The sequence below is a fragment of the Centruroides vittatus genome, unplaced genomic scaffold, assembly GCF_030686945.1.
Source record: "Centruroides vittatus isolate TY-2023 unplaced genomic scaffold, ASM3068694v2 contig_1154, whole genome shotgun sequence".
Classification (NCBI taxonomy): Eukaryota; Metazoa; Arthropoda; class Arachnida; order Scorpiones; family Buthidae; genus Centruroides; species Centruroides vittatus.
The window spans coordinates 3,130,707-3,148,854 of record NW_027120741.1 but is presented as its reverse complement, the minus strand read 5'-3'; the positions used below and the strand labels follow the sequence as shown (position 1 = coordinate 3,148,854).

Here is an 18,148-nt window from a genome sequence, read left to right as displayed (position 1 = left end):
ATACAGTGAAAAAAATGCACTTCAAGCATAAACACAATTTGTTAATGTCCAAGTTGTCTCTTGCTCTTGCATTATGCTTGTATGTTTTTCATGCTTTTTCTCTCTATTTTTGGTGTGTTTAGTTATATATATTATGTGTTAATCATCAATTTTTAACAATTTCTTCCTGCAATTTTTCTTTGTCAACAGCTTTTAGGTGGTCCTTTAGTTCAAAATTTCTCAAACAGAAGTTTTGAACAATTTGGAGTTTGTACAGCCTCCAGGAATGAATTAAATTTGAAGTACAAGGTATCACTGTATATTTGTATTATTAGTAAACAATATTCACAGTTCAAAGAACAGACTGTATTAAAATTCTGAATACTACTCATATTCTATTGTCTAGAAATTGGTTTTATATTTCTTTTTACTATTCTCACAAATAACAAAAGTTTACCAAAAACACTCAATATTAAATATAATCTTTATGAAGTGCGATTGTTTTATTCATAAAGCTTTATATAAGAAACACGAAAGATATTAAGATATTATTATTGTTCTATTTCTTAAAATAAAAAGAACAAAATTAATTTTTAAACATGTAAAAGGTTTCAAATATACTAACTTGGGTAGAAAGACGAGAGGCTAAAGTCATTTCTAAATTTCCTTTTAATCCAAGTAATGCAGGTACCAAAATAAATACCTCTGAGATTTTTTGAAACACTTCCCAATGCTGAAATTATTTAATTAAATCTTTCAGTTTATCAACTTTTTTAAATTAATAATGTTATAATATCATTTTTTCAATGTTCAATAATAATAGTAATTAAATGATTTTATTGAATGATTGAATGTATCGAAAATATTTTAAAAATTGCTTATATTATAATAAGTATCAATTCAAAAACCTGATTTATAGTTTAAGCCAAATGAACAGCTAAACTATTGGGGTATAATACAGCTATGTAATTAACTAAATACTAAATAATTTGTCGTTGTCTCAGATATGCTACCCAGACCTCCTATTTAATTAATTGCATAGCCACATTATATCTTGATAATTCAGCAGTTCATTTGACTTTAAATAATATTAAACAGCTACTCAAGGAAATGAACTAAATTAGATATCAGAGATGATGCAATATGTTTTAAATTAAATATTAAAACACAGTTAACAAAACTATTTCTAATTTTGCTATAAGCAATAATATAAAATAACTTTTAACTTAAAAAGCAATTAATACAGTAAAGTTATGTTAGCTACTGTAACATCATAAGTAAGGCTGTGGAGTCAGAAGCAAATTCATTGCTAGAAAAGTTTGAGTCAGAAAAATGAACTCCAACTCCTGTTTTTTTAAAGTAATTTATAATAAACTTGTAATAAAGCATTAACCTCCTATCTTGCATTACAAGGGCCTCCAACAGTGGCGTGTGGTGACATTTGATGATAGGGAAGCTGTGCCGGCTCTGGATAGAATCATTGGAAGCGTTACACAATATTTTGGATTGTAGCATCCATGAGCTAAACAGCATGATGTTGGTGCTCTGTAAAGTGCATATGCAAATGCCTATAATCTGGCTGCTTTACACAATTCAAATATTTTTATCATGGAAGCTGTCCCATATTCAAACAGTACAACGCTTCCATTGGGAATATACATATACAAATTTATATTCAAATATACAATAGCAATCTTATTGTTTTTTTCACATGTATTATAGACAAAAAATACATAATGCAGTTATAAAAAATATTAATTTTAATTAATTCAAAGTACATTAAAATACGAAAATAATCGCATAATTTGTATTTATATTTTAGAAAATACAAGGAAAGCGGTGCTTCCACAGTCCATGGACAACATGCCAGTGGCCTCCAATAATGCAAGATCATATCTGATAATGATTGCACTACTTCATGATCTTACTTTACTGTACATATCACAAATTACTGTTGATTTTCTTTTTAAAAATTTATATTTAAATACATTCTGTTTTGGCTAATTCTAAATTTTACTTTCCTGGCTTGTTATGTATATAACATGGGAAAGTATTGAAATCATGTCAAATTTGACCCTCCAGGATTTTCACAAATCTCAATGTTTTGAAAACACCCTTAAAAAACAAACAAACAAACAAAATGATACTATTAAATTTTGGTGGTTAAAGGTCAAAGGATTGGGGAGATATAGAGTATCATGCGTCATATCTTGATGGGATTGGACTTTTGGCATTCTATCCTACTGACCTTCTTTCAAATACTACATTAGGTAGTCAAATGCCAACACATTTGTGAGATCCAGATTTAAACCAAATTTCATTACTACACAAACTGTAACAAACAAAACTTTATTATATGTGAGCAGAGCAACCATATTGTAAAGTACATCCACACCCCTCAGCAACAAACGAACAAGGCAACGAACTTCACACACTTTTTTACAAGTGTTGCCAGCCAGTTAGGAATAGTGTTGCTAGACAGTCTTCTAAATCTCTGGTGGCAGCAGCCACAGACTAATGAAGATTTACTCATTATTAACATTAATTATTATAAATGAGTTTTATAAAAAATTGTAAATAATATAAAAAGTTTTTAAATAAAATCTCATAACAGCATTCCACACAATTTAACTTTGTGCTAATGTGTCTTAGCATTTTTCACTAGAAAAGTTACACAACTTGTTGGATTTTTTTATTGTCAAAATATATAAAATGCCAAGAAGACTTGGATTAAATCTAGTGTTTTTGAATACTTTACTATAGCCACCCATAGAAAACATTGTGTGTCAATGTGTGATTGAAGATAATAGTGCTAATAATGAAAAAGTCTGAAAAAAATAAATATTTTCAGCTTTGACATGATTACCTGATAATTCACTTGATAGTGGTGAAATGCCATTCTGTGTTAATATAATTAAAATATATTTTAAATTATTATTTGGAGGTAAAAGGTCTTTCTAAAATTCTATGAGTCAGTAGACCAAGCTCCCTATGCCAACTATCTTCACAACCCTGATCATAACTAACAATATTAATTACTTATTTCTGTCATCAAATCCTTAATCTAATTTTAAATTAAATAATATCTTCAAAAAATTTCATTAAAAAAATTAATTACAAGTTCATATACTTGATAACTATAATATATTTTATATAAGTGATTAAAAAGAAAATAAGCAAAATTTTTAAAACTGAATAACAGATTGAGTAACAAATTTAAAAATTAACTAACAACAATAATATAATATTTCTAAGTTATTTTTGTCATAAAAATCCACATTTTTGAACTTTGGTTCTCTTGGATTATGGAAAAAAATTGGATATTATGATTATCAGAAGTGAGATTTTTCTCAATTACAGATATTTTTATAAAATATACAATATATAAATAAGCAAACACCCATTTTTTCCTATTCTAGTAGAGGACTTTTATGAATCATAAAAATCCTCTATTAAATTCCTTATCATCATCCTTACTGAAAGTTGAATGAATGAAAACACCTAGGATATCGATATGCACTTTTTAAATGGTTTTTTCAATATAAATAATGGGGAATATGTATATTATTTACCAAAAAGGTGAAGATATCCTTTTTTATTTATCAACCACAGTTATAAAAAAATATAAATTTTCAGATTCTGTTTTAGCTATTGAAATATTTCTACTTTTATGTTGACTATTGTTATTGTTTATACTCCCTGACTTTTAAGAGAAACAACTTTTTCTATGCTTTACAGATTTAAATAATTATTAATTTTTCATTTATTGACATTTACCACTTACTTACTTGTACTATATCTAAAACAAGTCCAGCACCAACAGTTCCAAATCCTGCAATTAGAAAAGGTATGAACACTTGAAAGGCAATACTCCATAATGATTCTTCTCCACTTGATTTGATTTCAACATCTACAGTTCCTTCCTTTTTTAGGAGAGGTTTGTGATCAAATTCATTGTCTTCACTTTCATGGTCTTTCTTATCTTCATAATTTAGAGATAAATGTTTCTCTTTATGATTTAATTTATCCAAAGACACATTGTTGGATAAAGAATTTAATTCTATGCCATCAGACCAATTGTCATCATTAACCCTGCTAATAGTATCTGGATAAACAATATCTTTGTACACAAAAGGAGAGTTTTCTGAAGAAATATTAGCTCTGGGTACCATTTTTCGTTTTCTTAATGATACATATTCTTCTGAATCAGATGTATCATTGTTTGCCATTTTCTTGTCCAAATATTTGATTCCACTAAAATATAATTAAAAATTTTAAATATATTACTTAATCACATTTTAAAAAATAAAAATTATTTTATTACCTAAATTATAACAATTATAATTAGTTAATGCATCAATTAAAATGTTATTGTCATTACATTATATTTTTTTAAGTATATAAAAAATGTAATTAAGAAATTTTAACATAAAAGTTTGACCTGTTTAAACAATTTTATTTTTTATAACTAGTTTTTCTAGATGAAAAATGTAATCATTTTTCTATTTTAAACTGCTGTAAAATAAATTTGCATTTTATAAAATCAAATTAATTTTATTTGATATCAATAAAAATAAATACATAGAAATATACTCAAATCTATGACTTAAAATATATAATAAAAGAAATGTTAACATTTTTAGTTTAATATATTTGACTTTAATTTCAAATTATTATTGAATTATATAATTATAGGATAATAAAATTATTTTTTTCAATAAACTAAAAATTCTAATAATTAAATACAAAAGTAAAAAAATTTGGAAAATTGATCAAATGGTTTCTAAATTGCACATTAATTATATTTTAATTTCAAAAATGTTTTGAATGTGAAATAATTATAAAAGCATATCTAAAATTTGTAATTATATTTCTATGTTATTTTCTTCTTTAAGCAGCAATTGTATTCAATGCATATGTAATAAAATATATAAAAAAATAATAATCATTTAGTATAGTTATACATAATATAAAGATATTGTCATATCAAAATTTTTGGTAAGTTTATATTAAAGTTACTATAAAATAATAAAATAAACAATTTTTATAGAAATCAAGTCATATAAAAAATTTTGCTGCAGTGCACTGCATTCTACATTTACTTAAAATGTTTTAAAATAATAATTACATCTTAAACTTGTGTTTTAAAAGCAATTTACAACTAATCCTATTAAAATTTGTTTCAATTATATTACAGAAGCTATATGAAAATGATTAAACTTTAATAAGAATAAACAGTTAATATTAAGTAGTTAAGATCTCAAGTTAGCTCTTCACAAAAAGTCACCAGCACTGATGAACGCAGACAGCACTCCCCCATTATACTAAATATAAATCGTTCAGACAAAAAAGAAAATTACTCAGTGTTACTTTCTTCTAATTCTGAAATGATAATAATTAATTGTTTCTGAATTATAATTAATTGTTTGTTAAATATTCAACAAAATATCATATACTTTAATAGAAGTTAAAAGTGTATTAAAAATTTAAAACAAATGAAATTCAAGCATACATTTTGAATGTGTTCAAATGTATGCTTGAATTTTGTTTTTGTTTTAAATTTTAAAACTCTGCTTATTCCTTTTTATAGTGTATGTATGTTGAATATTTGAACTTTAATACAGTTGAGTCCGCATAAGTCGTCATAGTTATGCCTATGACAACTTATGCAGATTAGTAAAATGTCCAATGGACATTTTACTTCTTTATTTTACAATTAGATGGAAAACTCTTCTACACAGAAAAAGAACTTTTCAATTAAAATCTAACTTTTGCCAAATTTATTCTTTGAATTTTGTTTAGTTTATCATCTTTCATCTGCTTACTTTTATAAAATTATTTAAGTAAATAATTCTAGTTTACAATAAGATTATAGAAATATTCAAAAATTTAGCATTTGATAGCACTTTTAAAGCGATTTTGTCATTTCACATACATAACAAAATTTTAAATTTGGTTACTATTAATTTAATACAATAAAATTTATTTTATTTGCATATATGTATCTATGAAGTTATAAGAATTTTTTTTATTTAATTACTTATAATGAAAATTCTGTAAAGCACATCAGTTAAATCCCATGTTTTTTTTTTTTGCTTGATTAAGAGACTATAATATTCTCTACATTTCTACCTAGGCTGTTTTTTTTCAACCTCCGATGGTCCATAAAACAAAGACAAGTGTAAATAACAAAATGAATTTATTACCAAAAGTTAGATACAAACAAAACACAGTTACTTTTCGACATAATCACTGTGAAGATTGAGGCATTTGTCATATCTGTGGATGAAGTTTTCCATCCCGTTGTCATAGAATGTTGCCACCAATGACTTGAGATGGGTCCTAACATTGTTTTGAAGATCGTCATTAGTTTCAAACCGCCACTTTTTCTGTTCAGGAAAGAGGTGGAAGTTGCTCGGTGCTATACGCTGAGTGTTTAAAGGTGGTGAAGACTTCCACCTTTCAGACTTCCACACAGCTTGGAACTTTTTAATGTGTGAAGACTTCCACCTCTTTCCTGAACTGAAAACAGGGCAACGTGGCTAGCAGGGCAGAGGTTTGAGACTAATGACGATCTTCAAAAGAATGTTGTTAAGGCCATCTCAATTCACTGGAGGCAACATTGTATGACAAGGAGATGGAAAAGCTTGTCCACAAATATGAAAAATTTCTCAATCTTCACGGTGATTATGTCAAAAAGTAACCATGTTTGTACCTAACTTTTGGTAATAAATTCTTTTTGTTATTTACACTTGTCTTTGTTTTATGAACCATCGAAGGTTGAAAAAAAAAAAAAAAAACTGCTCTTCGTAATTATATTTAAAATAAAACTTTCAATATTCATGATGTTTGTTTATTTCTTTCAGTGATGATGTAAGCATACAAAACACTGCCATGGATTCAAATGCAAATAGCGCTTTGGCAAAACATGACATTGGTTTGGGTTGACTTTTTCACCACCACCACCACTCTAAAGAGTCAAAACTATTACTTGCTACACTATGTTCCAAAAACATCAACTGCTGTTAGTACTATTAATGCATACTAACATTTGTGTGTGCTCATAAAAACTATCAGTCTATGATTAACAATCTGCAAGACTAAAAATTCTAACAATAGATGTAGGAAATGATAAATTAATGAATAATTGATGTGTGTTTAATTTCCATAGTTTAAATAGGGACTGTTCAGGGACTGTAGAAACTGAACAATGTTTCCAGGAAAGTAATACATTTGGAAACAATAGATCAAGGTTTCACTATATATTGAAAGATAAGAATTGTTTGAAATTATTATATATCTAAAATATTCTAAATTAATGTTTATAAATAATTTTACCTTAAAAATGTTTATTAATCAAGACTTAAATCATCTTTCAAATTCTGATAATTTAATAAATAATAAGATAAATTTTTTAAAATAAAAAATAGACCAAATCTTGAAAAAATAGTTTTCCTTGTTTCTCTCTATTTTGCTAAATCACATATCATTACAAGTTAAAGTACAGTATATCTCATATTATTTGTTTTCAAAATATCTAAATCTTTATCTTCTCTGAAACTGCAAATCATTCAAGAGTTGAATATTTACTGTAAATATTAGGCTATAGAACGTGTTTTGTTTCAAAAGTTATCATTAATACTTTTAATAATTCTTAGAAATTTAGAGGTATAAAAATATTTCTAAGTTTAAGAATTACTGTTTTTATATTTTTATGTGAATTGTAATACTGAAAACTAATATTTACAGTTAAATACATATTTTTATAAATTTGATCAGTGACAAAACATTCACATATTTAAAAAAATTTATACAGTGAGTGGTCAGTTAACATAATCCTTCCAAGACTTTGTTTGCTATCCGAATTGTTCGTTAACCGATTATCAATTTACCATAGGTTTTAATGGGAATTTAATTCGTTCTGGAGACCCCCCAAAAACATACTTTCTTACTACGTTTATTTATATGTAATAATACAAATACATATATACACAGTCTTGCATTTTTATTAGTCATGTTTTTTCCGTTTGAGGGTGTTAAAGAATTTGTCTAATGTCAATTGCTTTTCTCTCTTCTTCAGGATTTTTCAGAAGTAATTAATAGCATTGTAATTGTACAGATCCCTGAGCCTATTAACCTCAACCTGGTTTGGATGCTATCTAAGACCGTTGTTCTGACATCCTCCCACTTCTTCAAAAGATGTTTAATAGCAAATATTGGCATTAATCCTCTTTTTCAGAAGAAAACATATCTCACTGAGTTTCTTGGTGTTCTTCATTCAATAGTTCTTGGCATTCTTCTGTCATCAGATCAGTTTCAGGTTCCATTATGAGCTCTTCAATGTTCTTTATTTCTCAGATGTGATTTTTGTTATTCCTTTAGCTGCTTGAGTGTTCTTGATTATACTGTATCTTTCTTAAATAAGATTGAACTGTGGCCTACTGTAGACCCGTTCAAGCCATACTGCTCAGCAACATTAGGCATCTTCTGCCCACTCTTTACCTTTGCTATTATACTCTCATCTTTCAAAAATAAAAACAGACGCTAAACTTATTGAGTGCCTGCCCGACAGTCTCGCAAATACTATAAAAGAATTGTTTCTGTCAGAAAAATAAAAGACTGGAATTACAAGGAAGAGTTTCGAAGTTTGGAGGGATACTATCCGAGCGGTATATGTATACCATGTTGAGCATCAGTGTTGAAGTCTCCCACACTCCAAAAAGTTTTGAATTGTTACCTGAAGACAAGGGAAGACCAATCGGTATTCATTATTTTACGTCGCTGCTTCTTGTGTTTGTTCTGTGAGGTGTTCATTATCCGATCATGTGTTCATTGTCCGAACATAAAAATCTTTCACAAAAGTGTTAGTTATCGGATTTGTCCGTTAACCGATCACCCACTGTATTATGTAAGAAATATTGTATTTAAAAATATATCAAAATTATGTTTTAAAGTATATATACTTACTTTTGAAATTAGTCCACAAAAATATTGATATTAGATGAGGAATGGGAGGAGTTCAAAAACAAATTATAAATATTAGTAATGCTCCTGAAATAAAATTAAAAATGCAATAGTAATTGGAAAAAAATAGGGATAAATTAGCATGCTTGTTAAAAAATTATATAATAAAATACATTATTCAAAAAAATGTTTTTAAAATACTTTTAATAAAAATATCCTCTATTATTATTTAATCAAAAATAATTCATTAAATAAAAAATATGAGTACAGCTGTAAGCTAAATTATGTGATTGTCAATAATTATATTATTATTTTCAATCTATAAAAATTTATTTTGAAATACTTTTAGTTACAAAATATTTTTAGTGAATATTTTATAACAAATGATCCCTTTAATAGAGTTAATCAAAAATCAATTGGACATTAAAATATTTTATATACTTCTTAGCACATGCAAAGTGTAAACATGTATTAAGGTTTCAGATGATATTAGGTTACCCACAAATGAAGATAAATCTTACAGAAGATTCATTTTCAAGTGAAAAAAAGATGTCAAATATAAGTTTTTTTTTGAAATTCTGTTTCTATCAATCAATATTTATATATCATAAGACAATATATTTAAAAATCATTTAGTATCAAGTCTTAAGAAATTTATATCTGGCATCCTTTTATACACACTATAAGAGGAATACATGGAAAACATGTGGCATATCAGAAAACTGTATGATATATTACATGTCATGAATATTTTTAATTAATTTTTACTGTACAATATTCACAATAATAATAATAATGACAATCATAAGTAAAAGAATAGTCGATCTTTGTACTGTAATATTCAATTATCATAACTCTTACAAATAAATAATTTATTATAACTCTTTTAATATAAAAAAAAATTCCAAAATCAGTTCAACAAAGTCAGTCCAATAAAGTAAATTTCATAAATGATATTGAAATTAATATAAATTATATAATAATTAATAATAATTACTTATTCTGGTTTTATATTAAATTTGGATTATATCAACATTTTTCAATTATATGTTTTAAAATTTATTCTAATTAAAATACTGTATATTCGTTTTGTTGAAAAAAAAAAAACAGTTGTTTGAACTTAAAAAAATATTTATGCATACTGAAGCTTTAAAGTTAAATATGCATACCTTTGACAAAGAAACTCAAAGGTTTGTCATTTCTTCCGCTATAATCCATTTTTATGAAATATCAGTCATTTTTCAGATCATAATACAATGTATAATGATGTAAATATTAACATTAAATTTTGAATTAAGTTCATTTTTAATTATATTTTTCTTTTATGCATCTGTATGTTTAAAAAAATCCAAAAATATGATATCAGTTTTACCAGATTCTTTTCAAACTAAGGTATAAAAACTATACATTCAAAGATAAGTCGTTAGTTATAAGTACAGTACATGGTTGTGGTAGTCGTGCCATCTAAATAATACTAACATTAATTTAGGAGACACCATTATGTAAAAGTAATAAAATTATTTTAGAGAAATGTAAGTTTTTTATTTCATTATTTAGCAATAATGTTTTTCCTTTAACAACTTAATAAATATTTGAAGAACTTTGAGAAATTTTATCCATTCAAACAGATTTATTTTGCTTTTTATTTGCTAAAAGAATTGTTTGTTTATTTACAGAGAATAATTTTATAAAATCTATTAAATCAGGTTGCATTATTTCCTTATTGTTTGGTGAAATTTATACATTTATTTATTTTAAAATAGAAAAAAATATTCTATCGCTATTCTATATTTTATTTTTTAAAATAATAAAACAGCTACCAAAAAGAAATTAAGGAAGTGAATTTTAAAGTTCTATCAATCATTTTGAGTTATAAAAGCTTAATGATATCCTATATCCTAATGACGGTAGTAACTTGAATCTGGAACTTGCTAATTGCATAAGAGATTATTCTTAATTTTAAAACACTTATATCTACAATAATTGTACAATTATGTTTTGAGAGAAATTTTAATGATACATCATTCATACAAAGCTTTATTCTATCTAATATAAAATGACTTCATCAAATTAAAATACTATTTTGTATGAAGGGAAAAAAAATGATGATAAAATATGTTCCTTGGCTAATAGTATAATTTCAGAAGGTAGAATTTCAATGTATTATATATTCATCAACTTATGTTTGTGAAATTTTTCACACTGTAAAGAATTTCACAAACTTTTCATTATTATTTATTAATTTTACTGATTTTATTATTCTGATAAAATTTTTAATTTTAAACAAATTGATTTTAAAAATAGACCAGATATTGCAGATTTTGAACACACCAACCACTAACCAGATGAGGAGTATTTTTATTATTTAAATAAAACATGTTTTGAAGCTTAATTGCCTCATGATCAAATCTCCAAGTATTCTAATTCAAACACATATTCTAGAACCATTCCTGGCATAATTTAAAAATTAAACATACTGTATTTTAAAAAAATTACATTTTTTGAGTTATGTTTAATTATGCCAGGAACATAATTTACAAACAAAAAATGTTTGAGACTTTTGTCCCATCATTTAGTTAAACAGAATATAGATTTTATAAGTTAAATAGAATATAGTTTTTATAATATTTTCAAATTAAAATGTATTTAAACTTGAATATGCTCTAATTAACATTCTAAAATTCAGTCTGTTGAACTGATGATGAGATGAAAGTCTTAAAACATTTTCTATTTGTAAAAATTAAAAAATATTTCAGCTAATAGTTTTTTGTATAGATTATTCATGTGATAATAACATACTGTGTGTGTTTGTTAACATGACAACAATTTGAGTCTGTTGCTTAATAGTGTCTTTTTCTATTTTTGATGATTTCATAATATATATGACAACACACAAAAAACCTTCAAATATCTTTAGCAAAGAAATTTTAATAAAAACTTAAAATTGCACAAATATTTTCAATCTGTAAATAAGATCTAGTTCAGTCTCTCCAATATTCCAATTTGGAATGCATGAAAGAACAGTGGCATATTTTGAGATATGCCATTGTTCTTTCATATATATGTTCTTTCATTGATATTTCAAATACATTTAAAATTAAAAAACAGTAAAAATTAGTGCAAGGCACTTGCAATCTTAAAAAATACTTGTACCATTACAAATTTAGAGATAAGCAATTAAAATATTTCCAGGAAAGAAATTTTAATAAAAAATTAGAATTGTGCAGATGTTTCATTATAAAATAATGAAAATATCTGCAGAATTCTAATTTTTTATTAAAATTTCTTTGCTGGAGATATTTTAAAGATTTTCTTAATTTGAAAGTCTACAACTTCTACATATTCAAAATATAGGCCTACATAATAAAATTTTTAATTTTCAAAACTACATATTATTAGTCAAATGTATTTTTTGTAGCATTATCAAACCATCTAAAATATTATGATTGTTCAAAACTAAAAATAATAATTAGTATATATTCAACAACACAAATAACTGGATATAAGTAAATTAAGCATAGTAAAATAAATACACTTAAGTGTTTTGGAGTTACTGTTTGCAACTATTTAGAGCATAAAGGCGCTCGCCCAAAGCTACCATTGCGCCTAAATACAGTATCGGAGGATGCATTATTTTTAGTTTCTCTTTGTTGCTAAGAAAGGACTGCGGAAACAACCTGTCTTTGACCCGATTTTGGAGAAAGTGAAATTTAGAAAATAACCAGCATTTTGCATTGCCTTGGTGATAAGTTGTAATTCCTCATTGACTAGTGCTTGGATGGAAGGGAGTAGGTATGCTCTCTAAATCTATAACCCTACAACCAACACTAAGAAGACTATTGTGCAACAACAGAGATATTCTTAATTTGAACAAAAAATCTGGTATGTATCAAATCCCAATAAAACATGCACTCTCAGGAGAAGAAACAAGCTACATAGGGGACACAGCTAGAATGCTAAACTCTTGCATCGTAGAACATCAGAAAGACATTAGAAACAATAGACAATCAACCAAATTAGCTAAAAAAAGTGTTAGACCAAGATTATCTTCCTCTCTGGTCCCAAACCAAATTATTCAAATGGTGTAACAATCGTAAAGAATTGTTCATATGGGAGAACCTACACATTGCCGCCATAACACCATGCAACACACCAACCCTTGAAATTCCACAATTGTGGATAACTTTATTCAAGCAATTTAATTTATAATTTAAATTTCTCTTTTATTGCATGTTCATACCGTTCACTCAATTGCTTATTTAATATATTTGGGGATATAATATTGTTCATAATGCGTTTCACACTTTAGAAAATTTTTTATTTTAAATTCAATTTCCGTATTCCATCCACGCACACCACTTATTTTCATAAGTTTGTTCAAAAGCTAATTGTTTGAAAAATATTTGTACTTGATAATTGCCTGAAGATGGTAGCTTTGGGCGAGTGCCTTTATGCTCTAAATAGTTGCAAACAGTAATGCCACAACACTTAAGTGTATTTATTTTACTTAGTTAAATGTAGGCATGAAGTGTAATTCATCTTATTAAATTAACCATAAAAAAAAAAATTAAACATTCCAGCAGGAAAATGATAATTAAGTTTGATAACTTGTGGTGTTCTGTTTGAACTATTTGCTTTATCAGGTATGTCCAAGTTTTCGAAGGTCATTAGTCTGACAACGACCATTTAACATGGGAAAAAATGTTTGATAGAGTCATTTATTAACATTTTCCTGCTGGATTTTTTTGCTTTTTTGATACATAAAATTAGTATATTATATTAATTTATTAAAACTGATTATAGTGAATTTCACTTCAAACATGATACTGGATTAACTTTTTTTTTATTACAAACTATAAACTTTTTACCTATTCAAATACTGTAATTATTACTATTGATTTATTGAGTATAAATATCATATACCAATAAAAATACTTTAACACTATATGATTAAGTTTAGTATAATATAAAATAAATTAGGATGTGTTAATATATTCTTATTTTCCAATCATACTCATACATTTAAAATTTGGCAACATTCAACCAGATGTGAATAGTTATAAAATAAACACATTAAAATATGACGCAAGTCTCAAATGTTTCAATATGTTTATTTAAATTGCTTATCAAGCATTTCAGATGTTTTTAATATCTCTCATTATAATTAATTTTAAATCTTAAATTTGAGTTTTATATTATTTTTTATTAGATACTTTGATACATGTCTTAATCTCATACATTTAATTAAGTAAAACTGAAACAAATTAAGTTTCATTTATACAATTTAAAAAGCTATTTCCTAAAATAATGAATATATTATGAAACTAAAAAATAAATAAATTATCAAAATATTTTAAATTTAAAAAATAATATTTAATTCTAGTTTTAAATTGTTTGATTTTGAATAGTTTTATTTTATTTAAATTTTGAGTCATCCATGTACTGGTACATAATTGATACAAAAGGATTAAGTTTTGAAATTTTTGATTTAAAAATGTGAATGACAACAATTATAATTTGTTGACGTAACAACTGGTTGTTATGTAGACTTAGGAAACAGCTACTAAGTTAATTTATTTGTGCATCTCCTGATGATAGACTTGGTTGTCTGAAAGTTCTACAGAATAATTTCTAAACAGAGGTGAACTCCAGCAAAGCAGTTGGTGTTTTGTTATTTTTAAAAAACTTGGAATTGTTTTCTTATTAATATTAAGAAATAATTAAACTAAAACTAATGAGTTTAATTAGTTTTAAACAGTTTTAATGTTGCATTCTACATTAGCATATACATTATTTAAAAACAATGAATGAAATTTACTAGCAGCTGTTATTACATTTAACACATTTAGATTCTTCCATAAGTATTTTATTATTGTTCTAGTCTAAAAGTTGTTATAAATAAATTCAGAACACCTATAATATAACAAGTTATTAACTGAATCAAATACATAATACAAGGGTTGATCAAAAACTAAGGTTACAAGGCCGATATTCCTGGAGTTTCATTTTTTATAGAGAAATGAGAAGTGTGCAGTAATTCCAATACATGCAGTTGGCAACTGTGCAGAGTTTCAGCCACTCGCCACCTACAGCACTACTTGTAGGTAAACACAAATGGTGACTTTATTTAAAAGACTGGTTTTGCAAAGAAATCCACTCAGTTATTCGATTTCTGTGGCAAAACATGTAACTGTGGCTGAAATTCACTGGCAGCTGGTAGAGGTTTACAAAGAGACTGTAATGTCTTGTCAGCATGTTGCAGAATGGTGTTGGAAGTTTGTGGTCGGTAGAGAAAATGTCATCGACGAGGATCACAGTGGCCAACCCAGCACAGCATCAACAGATGTCAACACAGCTCACATGGAGGAGCTGATTCAGGACAACAGGACGATCACGTTACTACAAATGACGGTAGAATTGGGAATGTCGATGGGAAGCATTAGTCACGTTGTTCACGATATTCACGACAACTTGGCTGAATACGCAAGGGAAGGATTTTTACCAGAAGGGAATTTTCAAACTCATCACATGAAGTGACAAGTGCCTAAACTGATATGGAGACTATGTCGAAAAATAACCTAATGTATGTACTAATAGTTAGCTGTATTGGTTGTATGAAATAAAATGTACACTTAATGTGCAGGCTTTGTAACCTTACTTTTTGATCATCCCTTGTACAAGACTACTACAAATATCATAAGCAATTAAATAAAAAAATCTCTAAGGGAGCAGAAGGCTGGAGGGAGCTCTACCGAAGGGTACATAGACTTGAAATCCAAGACTGTCATAAATCATGGCAGAGAGGGTAGATCTTGCAGGAGGCGAATGAGGTCAGCCAGTTTGTTTATGGTGTGCGAGTAGTCTTCCAGATGGGGAGTTAGAAGGTTGTGAATGGCTTTCTCAAGTTTTCTTGTGAGTGCCTTTACTTTGTCCACAATCGGGTGTAGTTGTTGTCCCACTTTGTGTGTTTTTGTGTAGGCAAAAACACATAATTCTCTCTTATGCACACACATGCTCCCTTAGAGATTTTTTATTTAATGCAGTACAAGACCATATGCTGCACCAATAGATACTTGAGGTGGCCCATCTCATGTGTTACGACTCTGTTTTTATGTTTGACGGCACTTTTTACTGGCAGAAGAGGGGTGTACCGATGGGTAGCCCAGTGTCAGGGGACCTTTGTGAAATGGTCATCAGGCAGCTCGAGAGTAAGGCTTCCCACCTTTCCTTCCTAACATCCTGATCTATAAAAGATACATAGACGACATGCTTATCATGTGGAGGGAGGTCCATGACATGACATCCTTCATGCAAACCATTAACAACAACCCTTTCGGTCTAATGGTTGAAATTGAGCAGGCTAGCACAGAAGAGGTCCATTTTCTCGACATTGGTATAAAAATAGTAGGACCCAGCATCCATACATCCGTATACCACAAACCCTCTGCTACCCTTACGTACAGTACATACCAGCCGATTCTTGCAATCCATTCTCGTACAAGATGGCTGCTTTTAACGCTCTAGTCAGAAGGGTGTTCTCACACTCATCAACCAAACAAGCCCTGGCAACTGAGTTAGACCACATTAGAAAGTTAGCAACCGAGCACAGGTTCCCAATTCTCACATGCCGCTTGGTTGAACGGTACTAATGCCTAAAGTATGCCTCCACTGCAACTAGTAATGCCGACTTGCAGCCAGACAGTTCAGCATGGGTCTCCATCACATTTAACCCATACCTTAAGACAGTGCATAAGAAGATAGCCAATGAACATAACATACAGATAGCATATAGAAGATGTCCTATGATTTTCCGTATCCTACGGAATGAAAAAGACCCCCTGGAATGCACCAGACACCTCGGTATCTATTCTATCCCAATCAGAGACAACAGATGGAATGAAGACTTGTTACACATCAGTTCGACCAAGCGTTCCTCAAACACACGTATACAAGAACACCAGGAGGATATTCAGCACAGGAGACTCACCACAGCCTTGCCACATTTGCATCCAATCCCAAGGTAGAGGCACAGTTCAAGAAAGCTACAGTCATCATAAACACACCCTACAGGAACATCTAAAGTGGCTAGAAACTATAGCCATCTATAACGCCGGCCAGGGAACCATGTGCATCAACCAAAAGGAAGAGCCGACTATCTCTGGCCTGGCAATCCCTGTTAGATGCCAACCCGCACCTACCTCCTCCAGCGCACGACCACGCATGCCAAGTGAGACCCACTTTGGTGGAATGACATCTGATCTCACCGAATAACATACACTCCATCCAGGAATTCCTTAACCAGTTGACCTGAAGAGCAACATGCTTGTTCAAAAACGTTTGTCACTCACGATATGCAATATATACATGTTACATGCCAGTTACAGGTTCCCGGTGCTCAAGTTGGAATCATTCCTGTGTTGTAAAGCCAAATATTTAACAAAAAGTTGAAGCCAAATATTTACAAAAAAAAAAAAATTTTTTTTGTAAATATTTGGCTTCAACTTGATTAAATTCAAATAAATAAATTCATTTGAATTTAATCAAGTTATACTTATATAAATAAATTCAATGTAAACAAAATGTGTATGAGACTTACACATATGCAGTTAATTTGTTCTGCAAGTACAACATGTATATTGAAATCACATATATCAAAGTTAACAATCATTGAGAAATAAATTAATTTGTGAATTATGTCATTAAGAAGTCGTCTGAAACTGTAATTTTTACATTTACATTCATTTGGACAGAGCAAAAACATGAAAAATGAAGAAATTTAAAAAAACGTTTATTAAAGAATTATTAATTAAAGATTTTAGACGAAGTACAGTGTAGTTGCACACAAAGATCGAAACAAATCAGAAAATAGCATTAAAGATTGATTATAGAGAGTTTAGACTAACCACTAAACAAAAAGTATCACTTGCACAGTTACTATCTTTTTTTTTTCCATAGAGTTTTCTGTAAAAGCTCAAGAATTAAAACAGAAATGTTTGCAATTAAATTATCCAAATAAGAGAACTGCACTAGGAAAACTAAGATTCACTTTTCCGTAATAACTAACAGTAAGTAAAAATGGGAAAAAGGGATCAGTTTAGCATTACTACCTCTGAGTTCTGCTGAGCTGGAATTGTTGAACTTCTCTTGGAACAGACCCACACTGATTGAAACCACATAAATCACGAGTTACCTACATTTTATATAA

The 18,148-nt window shown here is 28.2% G+C and overlaps 1 protein-coding gene and 1 long non-coding RNA gene across 3 annotated transcripts in view; one reads left to right on the top strand and one right to left on the bottom strand.

Moving 5' to 3' along the window:
• The window catches only part of LOC136979447 (uncharacterized), a 218,886-nt gene that overhangs the window by 145,274 nt on the left and 55,464 nt on the right, over positions 1-18,148 (top strand). The gene's annotated exons all lie outside the window — the stretch shown is intronic.
• Positions 1-18,148, bottom strand: part of LOC136978974 (solute carrier family 41 member 1-like) — a 32,236-nt gene that overhangs the window by 10,400 nt on the left and 3,688 nt on the right. Inside the window, exons 2-4 of one of the 2 annotated variants that reach the window (XM_067274865.1) lie at positions 8,947-9,030; positions 3,768-4,233; positions 605-712 (exon numbers count right to left, since the gene is read on the bottom strand). In XM_067274865.1, coding sequence (XP_067130966.1) covers positions 605-712; positions 3,768-4,208 — 549 coding nt within the window. In that variant the 5' untranslated portion in view covers positions 4,209-4,233; positions 8,947-9,030. The remainder of the gene's footprint in view (positions 1-604; positions 713-3,767; positions 4,234-8,946; positions 9,031-18,148) is intronic. The other variant, XM_067274866.1, reaches the window with a different exon arrangement.